This window comes from Geospiza fortis, unplaced genomic scaffold (assembly GCF_000277835.1).
Source record: "Geospiza fortis unplaced genomic scaffold, GeoFor_1.0 scaffold181, whole genome shotgun sequence".
Taxonomy (NCBI): Eukaryota; Metazoa; Chordata; class Aves; order Passeriformes; family Thraupidae; genus Geospiza; species Geospiza fortis.
This window is the reverse complement of record NW_005054412.1, coordinates 763,270-780,013: the sequence shown is the minus strand read 5'-3', so window position 1 is coordinate 780,013 and position 16,744 is coordinate 763,270. Positions and strand designations below refer to the sequence as shown.

At 34.7% G+C, this 16,744-nt stretch overlaps 1 protein-coding gene across 1 annotated transcript in view; it reads left to right on the top strand.

The window, feature by feature from the left end:
• The window catches only part of NBEA (neurobeachin), a 373,019-nt gene that overhangs the window by 28,866 nt on the left and 327,409 nt on the right, over positions 1-16,744 (top strand). Inside the window, 5 exon segments of the mRNA XM_031061401.1 lie at positions 3,678-3,875; positions 4,274-4,407; positions 11,890-11,998; positions 14,508-14,660; positions 15,395-15,563. Of these exon segments, the coding sequence (XP_030917261.1) occupies positions 3,678-3,875; positions 4,274-4,407; positions 11,890-11,998; positions 14,508-14,660; positions 15,395-15,563 (763 nt within the window).

The following is a 16,744-nucleotide window of genomic DNA, read 5'->3' as shown; positions in this document are numbered from 1 at the left end:
TTGATCAGGGCTGCAATACCAATCTTTTTGTCACATAAGGTTGGAGTAAGAATACAGTAATTCATGAACACAGACACAAAACAGCACCAAAAAATTCAGATTTACTTAAACCAATTATATAGTACAAGAAAATATTTTATGCACGATGCTGAACCTACGGGGGCAATATGTAGTGAATAGTAAATAAAAAGTCTTGCTTCTAAAGGAAGGGAGAGAGCTGCTGGTATTCAAGCAGTTCCTGATCAAGCACAGATTATTTTACTGGAGAATACAGTGCTGGAATAATTCTCATCTCTCTCTGTTACTTCCTATTCCTGTAGGAGCCACAAACATACTTTATATGGATCCTGTATATGTATTTTTACATTATATAGAATTTTTAAAATCCATGGCTCTTTCTTTCTGTCTTGATGCCCTCACGCTGCTTGTGCCAGACCTCAGAGCTGCATATGCACAACAGCCTCTACTACCCTCCTGTGGATATATTTTCCCAAGTCCCCAGTACAGTATGCATATGCTGAATTTGTTTTCTCTTCCTGTGGATCAATGCTAGTAATAAAGTAGTATAATATATCAGAATTTTTAGTCTCTCTTTGCATTCTGCTACAATAATCTTTTAGGTTAGGAGACCAGAATTTCCAATTCATTATCACTTTTGTTAGGTTTTGATGGCAGAACATTCCTTTAATTCTTGTTTTTTCTGCAAAAAGCGTGAGGCAGTACGATGTTGATTCATAACTTATTTGTGTCTGACTTTCAAATAGTGATCTCAAATTCTTGCAGCATATTAAACAGTGCAAATGAGGAGGTAGAATAATGTCAAAATTTGTGTATAAAATTGATTTAACTTAAGTGGTTTAGAACACTGCAAGATTTCATGGTAATGAAATGGCAAGATTTTGTGTTGAAACACCTTGACTTATTTAAACAGCAAAGTGATAAAAAACTCAGTATATGAGTTTTGGAATCTGAAAATGCTGAGACATGGAAGATTTTCAGCGTAATAAGTGTTTTTGTGTGATAAAACATTAAAATATAGAACAAGCATCATGTAGATGTCTTTGGAAATCAATGAAATCACTAAATTGTTTTTCCTCTGCAGAAAGTGTACAAAGAATTCTATATATAGTTAAAATGCCCTCTGAGGTGAAATGTCACCTTCTAAGGACAAATCTGTAATCTGTAGCAGTCATTTCCTCATAAGTGAGATGTAGGCAGCCATATCAACAGAGAGCCAGCTCTCAAGTTCTGAGCATAATATTCCTTCTTTGGGAATTTCTACTTCAGTAAGTAGTGTAGCACAATAGGAACACATTTCTAGATTAAATCATTGAGTGCTGAGGACTGAATACTCACAGTGGGTTATATTGGTGGTTTTACTTTGAATTGGTTGTAGTCTGATCCTTTGGGCTGAATGAATATCACCAATTGCAGGATATTTGAGTCTCAGCCTGAAAGAAGTCTCTTTGGTTCTGAACAACTTTGCAGTTTGAACAGAAGCGTAAGTGGGGACCACTAGGAGTTGCCCTATAAAACAGACTGGAGTTGCCCTACAAAACAGACTCAACCCAAATACAAATCATAGAATCACAGAGTGGCTGAAGATGTAGGAAGCAACTGGAACCTGGAGGTCCTCTGGTCCTCCCTGCTCAAAAAGTGTTGCCTAGATCCAGTTGTCTGGGACTATCTCCTGACAGTTTTTTAATAAGTCCCAAGACAGAGACTCTATCACCTTGCTGGGCAGCTTCTCAGTGAAAAAGTGTTTTCTGATGTTCAGAGGGAACCTTCTTTGTTCCAGTTTTGCCCACTGACTTGTGTCATACCACTGGGCACCACTGAGAAGAGTCTGACTCCGTCTTCTTTTAAACCTCCCTTCTGTTATTTATATATGAGATCCCCTCTGCTGCTTCTTTTCTGCAGTTTGAAGAGTCCGAACTCTCTCAGCCTTTCCTCATACGAGATGCTTCAATCCCTCCATGTTTAGTGGCCATTCATTGCATTCTGTCCAGTAAGTGCCTGGCTCCCTGTGGGAGCCCAGAAATCCAGGTGTGGCCTCACCAATGCTAAGTAGAAGGGAAGCAACACCTTCCTCCACCTACTGGCAGCATCCTTCCTAGTGCAGCTGAAGATATTATCCTTCATTGTCAAATGCAGACTGAACCACAGATTTGCCATTTACATGCATTTGCCATTTACATGCATTTGCCCTTCCTGCTTGTGGTTTCTGTTATGGTACCTGTGGTACCATTTCAGCATTGCAGCCTCCCTTCTGCCAGACATCACCAAGGCTGGGACAGTGCAAGGTTGAAACAGATGTGCTCCAAGGGTTCTCCAGTAGCTCCAGTCAGGTGGCCAGCCTGCTCAGCTTCTGGCGCACATACAAAGGAGTGCTAGTCAGCAGACCTTTTATTGCTGTGTCAGTCACTTGAGCAGATGCCCTTTCCCGCTGTTTGGCTGTAATCAAAAGAATTTTTTTCAGGGTTTCCAGCAGCCCTGAGAGCTCTGAAAAGGCTAGATGGGGTTTATGGGGTTACATCAATGGCAGGAACCTCTGATTTGTTTGGAAAGAGAAGCCAATAGCTTGTAAGTTGCCTGTTTTAATTCTAGCATGGATAACAAAAGCCCCAGCGCTGATACTTCCAATAGTTTCAGAGAAAGAGGAGACTGTGGGAGAAAGGGGATATTTGGTAGGACCAAATGGATAAAGAGAATTGTGATCACTATGCACAGTGAAAGCAAGGGAAATGATTAATGTATAATCTCAGAAATAAATTGTTTTAGACTCACAAAATATTTTAGCAGTAACATTTTATATATGTGTATATATATATATACACACGCATATATATATTTTTATCTTCATTTGCAATAAAATGGTGGTCATTTCTAATAAAGTTGTTTTCCTTATGTCAGTACAGCAGTGTACTGTGTTACTGAGAATTGTCTTTTTACCACTGTTAAATGATTGTTGTATGCAATTGTTATATGCCAATTAAATCTTACAATGCTTTGCAGAAAGACAGAAATCTATCTTCTTGTGCTTTTTTGATTTCTCAGTGTTGCCAAAAAACTTAATTTAAGATCAGATATGACTCATGATATGTTCATTTTCAGTCTTCCTTGGAAAAGCTCTGAATTTGCAAAAAATTAATGTAAAATGTGGCATTTATGATTTATTTTGGATTTTAAGTGGCTCGTTTGTGTATACTCCTGACTGTTAACAAAGCATGATTTTTAATGTTGTTCAGAAATAACTATTCCTCTAATCAACATAGTATAGCATTTTATATTCTAATTTGAGTGAGCTCATATGAACTAAAATGCAGCACATTTAATTTGTTCTTTATTTTTAGTGTGTTTTTTGCTTAAATTTTATTTTAACATATTTATGGTTAGTGTGTGTTTTTTTAAGATGGTTACTTCTGAAACTTGTAAACACTGATGCTGAAAAGAGAGATAATACATAAAATACCAAATAATGTGTTGACACATTGATGTGGTGTAGATTAAATAGAAACAAATCTATCTCATTGTTCAGTAGCATTAGGCTACTGGTAAATGCAAGCAAAGTTTAGTAGTTAATTTATTCTCTCTCAAGTCCAATGTAGTTTTTGCATACTTTGTGGCAAGGAATTTGTCTAAATTAATTACTTTGTAAAACTTTTGGGTCTTTTCAGAGCACATTCAAATTTAAATCTGAGAGTGACATTCATCTGGCTGAGCACCATAAACAAGTGCTGTATGATGGGAAACTCGCCAGTAGCATCGCTTTTACCTATAATGCGAAGGCCACCGATGCTCAGCTATGCCTTGAATCCTCACCAAAGGAGAATCCTTCAATTTTTGTACACTCCCCCCATGCTCTCATGCTTCAGGTTGGTGCAGCTAAGCTGATGTTCTGTGATTTACATTGGCTGAACATCACACAGAGGATTTGTCTACTAGCGTACAGAGATTGTTCTTTTGTGTTCTGTCAGCTCTTAATATAACTTTCACTTGAACTGTGCTTTCTTTGCTCACTTTCTAAAGCAAGGAAAAAAATGTTCCATAAGAAATACAGACTTCATACTATAAGGCACAGTTTGCCACAATACTGAAAATTTTCTGTTTAATGTTTGACTTTAAGTATAGTCATTGTAATTGAAGTATAAGTATTGAAACAAAATTTTAAAGTCTCCACTCAATTTGGTGTTAAAGTACTGCAGAATTATATTTTTAACTGTCCTTTAAAATTTAGATTAATTGTAGTTTTTCCTTTATTTTATGTCTTTAGGATGTGAAAGCTATTGTAACCCACTCCATTCACAGCGCAATTCATTCCATTGGAGGGATCCAGGTTCTTTTTCCTCTCTTTGCCCAGCTAGACAATCGACAGCTGCATGACAGTCAGGTGGAAACAACAGTTTGGTAAGCTTCTTTAACCAAGACTGAAACAAAATTAAGCTTACAAAATGTTTTCCTTTTTTTTTTTTTTTTGTGGGCATGTTCTCTAATTTTTTCTACATTTTACCCTTGTTTCTTTTAAAAAAATATGTTTTTTTAAAAATTAGTTTACTGTACAAAACTGATATGATTAAGTAATGAATTCAAATCACTCTAAAGTCTTTGAGAATAGTTTTATGACAGTTCACCCAACTTCTGAAAGAACTCAATATGATTTTCCTAGAAAGCGCAATGTTATTTATCTTCTCAAAGTCTGTGTCATATAAATTTATATTTCATAGCATTCAAAAATTATTTAATATGTGGTCAGAAAGTCATAGAGCTATGATCAGGCATTTTGTGACCATATTACAATTGCAGTAGTGACTGGGGACATAACAAGAGAATTTTAAGCTGGGATCCATGGAGTTTCTCCTCTGGTACTATGGAAGACACCTGTAAGTTGAAAAGTCTTCACAGATGTTGAAAAATACTACCTAGAAGTCTGTTAATACCCATCCTGACTTGTAATCATGGAATCTTTTATGAGAAGACCTCTAAGATCATGGAGCCCAACCATTAACCTAGGACTACAAAGTCTACCACTAAACCACATCCCTAAATGCCACATCTGCATGTCTTTTAAATTTCTCTAGGCATGGTGACTTCTTTCGTAAAATTAACTCAGCGGTGGTTATTTTTTAAATGATCTCTGTCCTGCAGCACAGGATAGCTAAACTACTCCAGAAAAATGTTTGGCCTAAATCTTTGAGGGAAACAAATCTGAAAGGATAATGCTGAACAACTGGTATAGTGTTTCCCTAGAGGATTATTTGTAACCAAAGCCTGTTAGAAAGCAGTGTTTAGGGACAAAATAAACTGGCTTTTCTATTTGGATTAGGTGACAAAACAGGTGCGTAATGCTGAGCAAGTGGCTTATTTTCCTGCTTAAAATATTCTTCTATTAATTATTCTGGGTGTTTCTTATTACATTGGAGAGTTCAGTTAAAAAATACTTAACTGAAAAAGATAATTAACTAATACTAAAATTGCCAACAAATTTGGAAGACAGAAGTGGTAGTGTATTGTTTACTGTGGAATATTTATTTTTTTAAGTCTCTTTTGCAGGATGTACTTTGCATTGAAGCATTGTAAAGTAAGGGAAATAGAAAAAGAAATGCTTGGTTTGAAATAAGCTTGGAAATAAATAATTCTGTTTTTATTTACTGGCAAAGAAGAAGACTGAAATGCTTTATTCTAATTTAAGGAAGGTTATGTGAGTATGTGTCTCCACATAGGAATAAAATGTATGTTAAATTCATTAAGGAGCTGAATCTGTAATAGATTACAAAGCAATAACTAGATCTGTTTAAAAATGAAGAACTAATGTAGTGTAAGTTTTAGAAGTTGAGATAAAGACTAATTCTTCCCAAGTGTGTGGTCTACCCAGCAAGTGAGAACATTCATAATGTTTAATTGAAAATGTACAGAACATTTCTGGAGTTAGTTGAACTGTAAGTAGAAAAAAATTTGTTCTTGAATAAGTCAATGCATTTCTTCTATAATTAGATTATATTCTAAAAAGAGATCTGTAATTCATTGTGCTATACGATTGTACAAATGCATAATGCAACAGGATGTGATTCTAACTCAAGAACATATTGAAAGAAAGTTTAAGCTAATGGCTGCTTGATGAGATGTAATTTACAAGTTTATAGGTTTTGGTGTCTGTGCATTGTGTTATTTTTCTCATATGTTATTTAATAATACAAGTATCAAGAAAAATAATACTGGAAGTGAAAAAGGAAGTAGGCAAATAAAAGAAAATATTTTTGGGATCAAAGAAAGGAGCTAATGCGGAATGAATGCTAAACATGAAAAGGATCATTTGAGGAGTGGAATAAGGGAAGCGGTGCATTTAATGAGTCCTTTCCTTGTTCCACCTCATATTTATTAGATTGTTGTCTCTCTTTATGTATCTGATACTGAGTTATACCTGGGTGTATACCTATGTCTCTGTAACAGCAACAGAGAGCTTTCCCAGTTCTACTGTTTTTCTGAATCCTTCTCACCTCTTTCTCTCCTGTGAATATCAAACTCCATTTAAAAAGCTCAGGGTTTTCAATTATTTGATTTTTTGTGTGGATTTTTTTTAATATTAGAAGGGTTTTATTAGCAAAACCTAAAACCTCACCATCTAAACATAAGTAAAAGAATTCTTGAAATTATCTATATTTCATAAGTAAGATAGGTATAACAGAGTATCTACTTTTTAAGATTTATAGTTTGATAACAAAAAAGTAGGTTTCCTATCAATTTCTACAGAAACAACCCAGCTTGACAGGAATTAGCTTGATGTATTGATTTTATTTATTAGATTAATATGAAAAATCTCTCCGGTTCCAACAATTTTTCTTAAAGTCTTTAGTTTAATTGAATTCATCTTAAAGGTAATGGCAGCAAATAAGATAAATGCCATGTGGTATCCTACCTTCTTAACCTGTCCTCTCATCCTGTCTTTCAATAATTTCCTTGTCATAGCTGGCACAGGTATTTAAATTTGAGAGTAGGTCTGGAAGTAATCCTTCCTGAGGTTTTTCCATTTGCCTTTGATCCTCTCATGGAAAGCCAGGGTCCCAGTCCATTGCTGCCTCCAGTGTAAAATTCAGAATTTGCATTGTTGAGTGTTGGCAACTCTCTCTCTCTCTGCTTAGAAGGGAAGAATGCTGGATATTGCTCCTAAAATTCCATATCACTAGTGTGACCTAGCTGTTCTCAGATAAAATCATTTACTTGAATTTTCCCAAACTGTGACAGCCAGAATGTGATTTGGCAAATCAGTCAGTCTGGACAAGGGTTTATAATGAAAATCCAACCACTGCAACATGTAGTAGAAATCTGTTGTAAACTCCTGAACTGCTGTACCTCTGCATACTCCAGAAGATCCAGGGACTATTAAGGGTGGCTAATTTACTGCTGGAGTCTGTGTCATAAAATGTTTTGCCTGTAAGCAGAGGTGACTTGCCTCTCTAGTTCTCTCACACAACACCTATTCAGGTGATGATTCATGTTTTTGAATGAACCCTGATTAGTGGTCTTATTAGCTTCATCACATGTTATGAGAAAACAACTGAAAAGGCATAAGAAAGAAATCCCTTCGCCTTTCTCTTCAACAAGCTTACAGAAATGAAAAAACGTATTTAAACTGGAAGTTAAAGAAACACTTTAGAGAGCTGCCATAGCTGTAGCTCATGGAAACATTAATTGTTGGTGTATGATTTTCCTTAATACTATTTTATCTGTTTATGCTATGATTAATTTCCAATAGTTATCATAATAACCACCTGGGATGGAGTTATTCATACAATCTTTTTGTATTACTTTGGAGAAGCTGAAAATACAAATAAAGGATTTTTATCTTTATAAAGTATTCTTTCCCAAAGAGAATCAGACAAAACAAATACCTGTATTATTTGCTTTTATATAGACTCTTCAAGTTAAATTGTCTGTAATTAATAATCATACTTAGATCTCCAAAGCAACATGCTTACCTTAGCTAAAGGTGCCTTTTGTAAAGGTAATTTGTACAGATAACTTTGTAATACATGATCCAAGATGAAACTTATATTAAGGCAAATGTGACAGAGAAAATTATCATGGGAAGGAGGAGTCTAGAGAAACTGATCTGTGTAGTGGTTTAAAAATAGAATAGAATAAAAGAACTGCAACAACAGCAACAACAACAACAACAACAAAAAACCAAACAAAAAGCCAAGGCAAATTTCACTTTTATCCTAAGGGTGCAAATTCCTGACTTCTAAGGTACTTCTAAACAGTATCATAATCACTGGAGGTACTGCATCATCATGCTTTAGTCTGTCACTTTTTTTTTCTCCTAGTTCTTAATAATGGAAAACTACTGCATTTTTTTTCCCCAGAAATTAGTTGTACTTTCAGTAATTATCATAGTTCTCTGATCTAGTGTTGGTTGACATATTTAGTTTCACTTTCTATCTGTATCTTGGCTCCACTGCAGACAAACTGATGTGTTCTAGGAAAGGCATGATATAGAAGAGATGTAGGAATGGGCTGAAGTATCCTTTATATCTAGAGGTGTTGAAAGTAGGAAAGAATGGAGAGAAATTTTGTGTGGCAGTGCACAGAAATTTACATGTTTAATGTGTAATGTCAATTACTGTGCTGCAATCTGATGCATGTTAGTTGCTGGTAAGTTTGTTAAATCCTGTTTGAAAAATTGTTCAACTTAATCTTCTCATTAATATTATTTTCCTTCTGTCAACAACAACCTTTTTAAAAGAATGATTTTGGCAACCTGTTTCTGCTGATTAATATTTTCATATTTCAAATCTTCAGGTTTAATTTGTGTTTAGCTGCCAAGGTGAAAAAATAAATTGAGTATCCCTAGAAATTGTTGAAAGTTCTGGATACAGTCCTCTAAATTAGGCAGATTAAATTCTTAGAATGTAATATAGAGGATTAAAATACATTACTTCAGTATGGATTTTTTATATCTAGATACACATTTCTTGAGGTCAGTCTGAAAATATGGGAGAAAAGAAGTTTTGAAAAGGCTGGGAAAGTTTATCTGAGAATTCAACCAGATCAGATGCTCTCTGGCATAATATGTGAGGAGAAAAACATTACATGTGAAACCAGTGTTGTGTGCAGCAGCTGTTACTTAATGCACTTCCATTCCCCTCTCCTCCTCCAAAAAGGAAGTTTCACCTAAGTCTAAGCAACCTCTCTGAGGGAAAAAGTCCACAAAACAAAACCCAAGCCATAAATACAATACAATTCCCAACCCTCTTCCCCAAAAAAAATTCCCAAAAAATAGGCCCCAACCCCACAGACAGCACGTAGTCTGTTTTCTGCCTATCTCTGATCACCTTCAGGTAGTAATACTGTCAGTACCACACATGCAGTGAGAATTTTAAAAACTTCCGTTTTGATTTTATAGTTCTTCTATGAGTTAAAATATTACAGATCTTTTACTTACTTGATTTCCTGCATAATAATGTGGGCAAACTGCTAGTTATATTCAATTATTATGTTAATTTTTATCAATAATGTGGTTCTATACAGTATTCATCTCAAACTTCATTGCACCTCTATGTGCCTGACAGATGGTTCTCTGTAACTGCTGCATTTTCTGGTACTTGGATTTTTTTAATGTGCTTGAAGGTGTAATGATGCATTCATGTGTACTATCCCAAGATTTGAATTACTATATACTGCAGTCAACTCTATTATTTATGGTGGCAATCTTGGATAATGCAGAAGGATTAGAAGTTAGAGTTACTGCCTGCAGACCTGAGCTGACTCTGCAGAGCTGATTGAGGTATCTTTATGTGTCTGGATCAATAGATGTTAAAAGCCATTTTGGAATTAAGTGAAAGCATAGCTCATTCACAAAGGCATTGCCTAAATTAATACATTTTCCTGAAACTAGAATCACTGGCATCTCTCTGCAGTAGCAGCTAAGTAGCTCTGTGCAGAGGTAATATGGGCAGGCAGGATTAATTAGTTCAGCCATAGCCAGCATAACGATAGTTAATATCTAAAAAGAGATATTTGGGTACTTGCTACATGTGAATTACTACACTTTTTTTTAAGTCAGTCTTTCCTACATAGAACCAGCTTGTCTGTTTCTGTGCCTGTGGCATGGTTATGTATAAACTCGTCACATATGATTTCTGAGTTGACTTGTAGTTTATGTATGCCTAAATGGAAGGAAAGAGGGAAAATCTTTATTGTTGTGATGTCAGTGTGTCTTACAACTTACATTCAGAGTCTATCAGAATTTCTAACAGTTGTATAGAGATTGTATTGATATGAGATAAGAATAACTTTAGCCCATGAATTTACATCTAAATTCATAGAATGAACAAGTAAACTGTGATAAATTTAAAGGCTTTTGACAAAGTACTTCCGAGAATAGAAAATGAACTTAAATCTGTATATGGTACAAAAATCTTTAAAATCTATTTTAAGAATATTTTTTAACATTTCAATATAATATTAACAGTATTTGCTATTGTAATTTGAATTCTAATTCTGCAAAGATGTATGCTGTTTGACTTTATGCATAATGGCTTGTTGACTTAAGTCATAAGGTTACTCATAGATGTATCTAAATGGAATTTTCTGTGACCTCTTTAATTTTTTAAAAAAATCTTAATTTAAATCTTCAACACTTTATGTGAGCTGCTTATGGATTTTCATGCAGTAAAAATGATTAGATTCTTATTTTAGATGACAAATACAGTAGAAAGTTTTGTCTGGGGTAAGAAAAATTTGATGCTTGTAATCTGGTTTGAAGTTGATGTGACAGCTTGAAAGGCTGTTTTGATAAAAGCTTTGGAGTACTGTAAATGGATATTATCTGTGTTCTTTTATTGCTGACACAGTGGAGCAGTCTGTATGTGATTTTTAGATGGATTATTATGACCATTCAACAATGAAGAAAGACAAGGCACTATTTCATGTTCCCAGCATGTACTTTGGCTACTCTCTGTTCTTTTGCATGGCAGCCTTACTCAACAAACAGAATAAATCTTGTCTTCCTCAGCACTTTGATTATTTTTTTGGAGATTGGCATGGATTAACCAATCTCAACATTTATTTCAAAATAAAGATTCTATTTGAAGATCAAGTGAACCTTTAGATGACTAGATACAGTAAGTAAAGTTGAAATGTATCAAATGCAGGTTGGATATTTTATTTAAGTCTCTGTTTTATACCTGCAAAACCCACAGTTTTCACTCTTGCCTGTGCCTACTACCTATGTGAGAACTTTCATGGGTGCAGACACTTGTCTGTACAGCTAGGAACTGTTACATCTATTTAATGTTTAGAAAAGACATAATGACTTTACGTATGCATTGTATATGCACTACAATACATTCTGTCATCTACCTTTTTGAGATATTTGAAAAGTAATTTTAAATACTTCCTTCCTGTGACTTTTCTTTTTTCTTTCTCCCTTTGTTCTTGATTTTTCAGCAACAGATGGCTGTATTTTTGTTTTATTCTCATCACCCTAGAGTCCATTATGATTTATTTTCCCTATGGTGGATTGATCTGTCATGTGTTTCCACTGCTGGTTTTCATAACATAGTTTCACTTTCTTGCCAATTCCATCCCCTGAAGTCTTTCATATCTCTTATGTTTCTATACTGTAATCTTTTCTGAACACTTTCCCTCCCTGTACTTTCTGAACAGTTCACTTAATGGTACTGCTGGGGTGGACTTGTAGCCTCTGGAGTTCTCTCCTACCATTGTAATATGTGAAAAATCACTGGAGAAATTTTCCAACAGGAAAAATAATATTTGTGTTCTTTTAAGGAATTGTTCACCAACTTAAGCCTATTTCTATTCCTTTATTAGCTGATGATTATTGAGGAAGCAATCGTTTTAATATGAAAAAATCTTGTTCTTTACATGCAGTGCTACCCTATTGGCTTTCTTGGTTGAGCTTCTTAAGAGTTCAGTAGCCATGCAAGAGCAAATGCTTGGTGGAAAAGGCTTTCTAGTCATTGGCTATCTCCTTGAAAAGGTACGTTTGGAGGATTTTTATCTTTGTTCTTAGTATTTCTACTGTCATTGTGGTACTTTCAATCACCTGGATCAAATGTCTGGTGGAATAAAATATATTTGTGACATACATTGCAAATTAAAAATATTTTTTAAGTTGTCAACAGGAGACTCTTCGTCTTCCTCATCCTCTTATATCCCAGTATTCAAATAACCAATTTTCTTGAGGTGGTTCTGTTCTCTTATTTATGTTTTTACTTTAGATCTGTTTGTGTATCACTTTAAAGTATTTACATTTCTGCATTTTCTGTCCCCCCCAAACTTGCTTAGGAAAGTTCTCTTGTTTCTAGTTTATACAAAGCAGAAATGTCATAACTGAGGGGGTTTTTTGTGTGTGTGTGTGTGTATGCAGGTTAGTAAAAGTTAAATTAATCTTCTGTGAAAATTCTGAAATTGTTAAAATAGTTTTCCTGTGTTTTAAAAAAGAAAACCTGTAACAAAATTTAATTTCTGAAAAAAATTGGTGGGGCATTCCCTGCAAGGGGCATTCCCTGTAACTGCTCGTTTTCAGGCACGATCAGCAGTTATCTCAAACCTGAAGTTCAGTTCAGTTGTCTGAGGAACATCACCTGCCTCCCTGCCTCATGACACCCTGTTACTGGGGTTTAATACTCTAAATAATCTGAGAGCAAACTGCTGTCAGCTATACTAAAATAGTGATGGTCCCATGATTGAAGCTCATGATTCTTGCATGTCTACTATTGAACTTTTATTGCTATGAGGTCAGCATAGCAATCTTTTAAGCAGAAGATAAGAATCATAATATTGCCTTTCAAAAATGTTCTGAATTTTGAAGAATGATAAGTAGTTTCTCTCATTCTGTTCCCTTTGTGCTAGGGAAATACCTTCACTTGATACCTAAAAGCAGATTTTCTGTGCTTCTGTTTTCACTGCTAAGCAAGTGTGATTTACAATTTCAAAGAACTAGCCCAAGGTGCTGGTTTTTTCCAAGGTTACATTTTCTTGTGCCATAGCAAGAAGGAACTTACAAAGCTGTTAGCTTTGGTTTGGTGAGTTACACACAGGCAGACTGGTGAGCCTTCATGGAGGGCTTTCTCCTGAATAGAGCATCATGGTTTATACACATGGAATACATTGATTTAGAATGTTCAACATGATTTAAAAAAAAAAGTTTCCATGCTCTTCTAATTAACACCTGCTATGTTCATTAGACTTGGGCATGTGAGTATTTAAAGGATTTCTATTGATCAGAGCATAATTCTTAAAACATATGTTGCTTTCTGGGTGGTTTTTAACATTATATTTACTTAGCTGCAGTTTTTTGAAAGGATTTGTTCTCTTTTTTCAATATATGCTTATGTTCAGTTGGCACACATGGTGGGAAAACATCCTTTCGTTTCCTAGTCTCAATTTTATTATTTGTAAATTATCTGTTGTATCTGTTGTTTATTTGCATGTAATCAAATACTTTAGAGAAGAGAGAGATAATTTTTTTACTTGAACTTCCAAACAGCATTTTTGTTCTTATTAGTTGCAGATTATTTATTGTGAATTTTCATGTACAAGCCAAAGGAAATACAGCATCTAGGTTGCACTTGTGTTACTGACAGTAGACTTCAGTTCTAAAAATAATAAATCTCTATATTCCCAGACTGTACTTACAGCATTAAAAATAATTGAAAAATAGTAGCACAGAATCATTTAGGTTAGAGAAGATCTTTAAGATAGAGTCGAGCTATTAACACAGCACTGCCAAGTCCACCACTAAACCTTGTCCCTCAGCGCCGCATCAACACATCTTTTAAATACCTCAGGGATGGTGACTCCACCACTTCCCTGAGCAGCCTGTTCCAGTGCTTGACATTTTGTGGAGAAGGCAAGGAGAAGAATCTTTAGAGTTTTTTACTATTTATTAATATTATTATTTTTCATATTATTATTCATGTTAATTTAATATACAAAGAAGTTTGTCCTCAGGCCATGTTACTACATAGGAGCAGGTCTTAACAGTGATTTCATGGCATATGCTATGAAACTGAAAGAATCCTGAAATTTGAGGAAACCGTGAACCCAAGTCCTTCAAATACCTACTTAAGTTTAAGAAACAAAAGCAAGTCTCCAAATAATGTGTATTTACACACTGAAACACCAAATTTCAGTAAGACACTAATTTAAGAGGAGATAAGGACTTCAGATTAAGTTCTGAAGAATTGTGCTGTAAAATGTAGGATCCTGACCGGATTCAAAATGAAAAGAAACCCAACTAAGAAAAATACCGAAAAACTAAGTTATTGATGAATATTTTAGCCTGTTAAATATAGCCATTAGAAAGACCATTAATAGTGTTATAAAGTATAAACTGCCTTCATATTCAATCACATTAAAACATGCAAGCTGAATGTATTTAGTCATGATGAGCCATGTGAAAATACTGCTTCATAGTTCTGCTGTAATTATATTAAAAAATATTTTTTTCTTTATCTTTTTTCTTTCTGATTATTTTCCCCCAGTCATCCAGAGTTCATATAACCAGAGCAGTTCTGGAACAATTTCTGTCATTTGCGAAATATTTGGATGGATTATCTCATGGAGCACCTCTACTGAAGCAATTATGTGATCACATCCTTTTCAATCCTGCTATCTGGATACACACCCCTGCAAAGGTAATGGTACACTGGCATAATGTTGTGACTCTCCTACAACAAAATTAAATACCTGTATTCTTTTACAACATTCTACTTTTGGTTTTTCTCTTTTGATTTTGTTTTATAAGCATGGTAATAACAATGATTTTAGATCATGAAGTCTGTACACTGCTTAACTATATACTCAAATGTCTTTTATAATTTCCTAAAAGCAGTTAAGTTGTTGCCTAAGGTTCTGTCTGATTCTGTGAAAAGACTGTTTCAAGAAACCCAGTCCCTTTTCCAGTAATTGCATTATATTGTTTTTCCTACAATCAAGCATCAAATTTTGTATTTTTAATTGCAGGTAAAATGTGTTTTGTTACACATTAATGTAAGCTCTCATTTTCATGCAAACTATGTATTCTAGTTTGATAAAATCCCTAACACGTTATCATTCATCTGCAGTAAAAATTATTTGTTTTCCTGAGTAATCATAGTTGAGATATGTGAACCAAAGCAAAAAGTGGCATTGTCCTAAAAACTGAAGATATATACTTTTTGCATGAAAAGTCAGAAGAGAAAGCGAGTCAATATGTTTATCTTAACTTAAATCATTCCTAGGTACCAGTGCAGCCCCTGCCCTAAGCTGAGCTGTAATTAGTTTTTCAGTCTTTTGTATCATTTCCAAAGCCTATTCTAGAAAGTCCCCTACAATTTAAAGTAGCCAATGCAGAGCTTACATTTATGTGGGTAACTATTTCGTTCCCCAGGTGCAGCTATCTTTGTACACCTACCTGTCAGCTGAATTCATTGGGACTGCCACGATCTATAACACCATACGGCGAGTGGGCACGGTGCTGCAGCTCATGCACACGCTGAAATACTACTACTGGGTGGTCAACCCTGCTGACAGCAGTGGCATCACTCCCAAAGGGCTGGGTAAGTGCCACACACGAGGAAGAAAATATAAGCATTTCTCCTGTAGGAAGGTTTGCGATGTAAATATCTGAAAGCTCCTTGGATCTGTAGACAAGGAGATAAATATATGGCAATAGTTGATGGCCATCAGTAGAAGGACTATGGAAATACTTTTTGCTGTATTATAAACTCATGCTGATAATTTATGTTTATATGTATTCCCAGAAGATTCCAACTCTGGTTTCCAGTCACATAGCATATACTTATGTGGGCATACTTTAGGAAATATATTAAAAAGATTGATTTTTCTTCCTCTGTAATAAAGAGGAAGTATTACATGTATTTCATATGGCAAAGAAATCTTTGTGTGGTTTGAGTGATTAATAGTGTTAAGTGACCTTGAAAACAGAGTGGAAACTTCTAGTTTTCACTGCACAGGTCTCTGAAACTGTATTTCCAGTTCAATAATATTTTTTTCTCTGTCCTTATAAAATAGAGATTTATTTAATTTTGCTTAAAGTGATGCACTTAGCTTAGCACAGAAGGTACTGAATGACAGAACCAACAAAATGTAATAGTGAATACTGCTTGAATGCTGCATGTCACAGATGTGTATTAAGCAGAGCAGATCATTCTAATCCTATATATTTTGTCTGTAATGCCATTACATTTAGCTATCTGCTTCTGTAAAGCAGGAAGGATTTGCCTGAAAGTCTCTTAAAAAATACCTGATAAATGAGAATATATTAATTATTTTTATTGCGTAACTATTATTGTCATGCTGAGAAATTGAATAATTGGAGAATGTTCTTAGTACTGTCACATACCCAAATATTCAAGAGTGTGACATATCTAACACATTAGTTATTGGGTAATTCTTTTTGTAAGTGAGCTGTATGAATAGAGTTTTCCCTAATTTTTTTTTTTTTAATAAACAAAACTAGAAGTAACAATTCTTTTCCTAGATTAGGTGTCCTAATAGGCAATGAAGGTGTTGAAGGTCACAGAAAGAGCTGCAGTAGGATCTTGGGTAACATTTATAGTTCTTGCATAGTATAATATTAGATGAAGAGTAGTCTTCGGAAATTATTAAACTTAACAAGAGCTCACAGTTTTCTGTTCATTTAAATGAAAGTTTTGAAATCCTAGTTAATGAAAATTACCTGGGTTGGTTACTTAATTAGCTTGAAACCTTTGTCAGT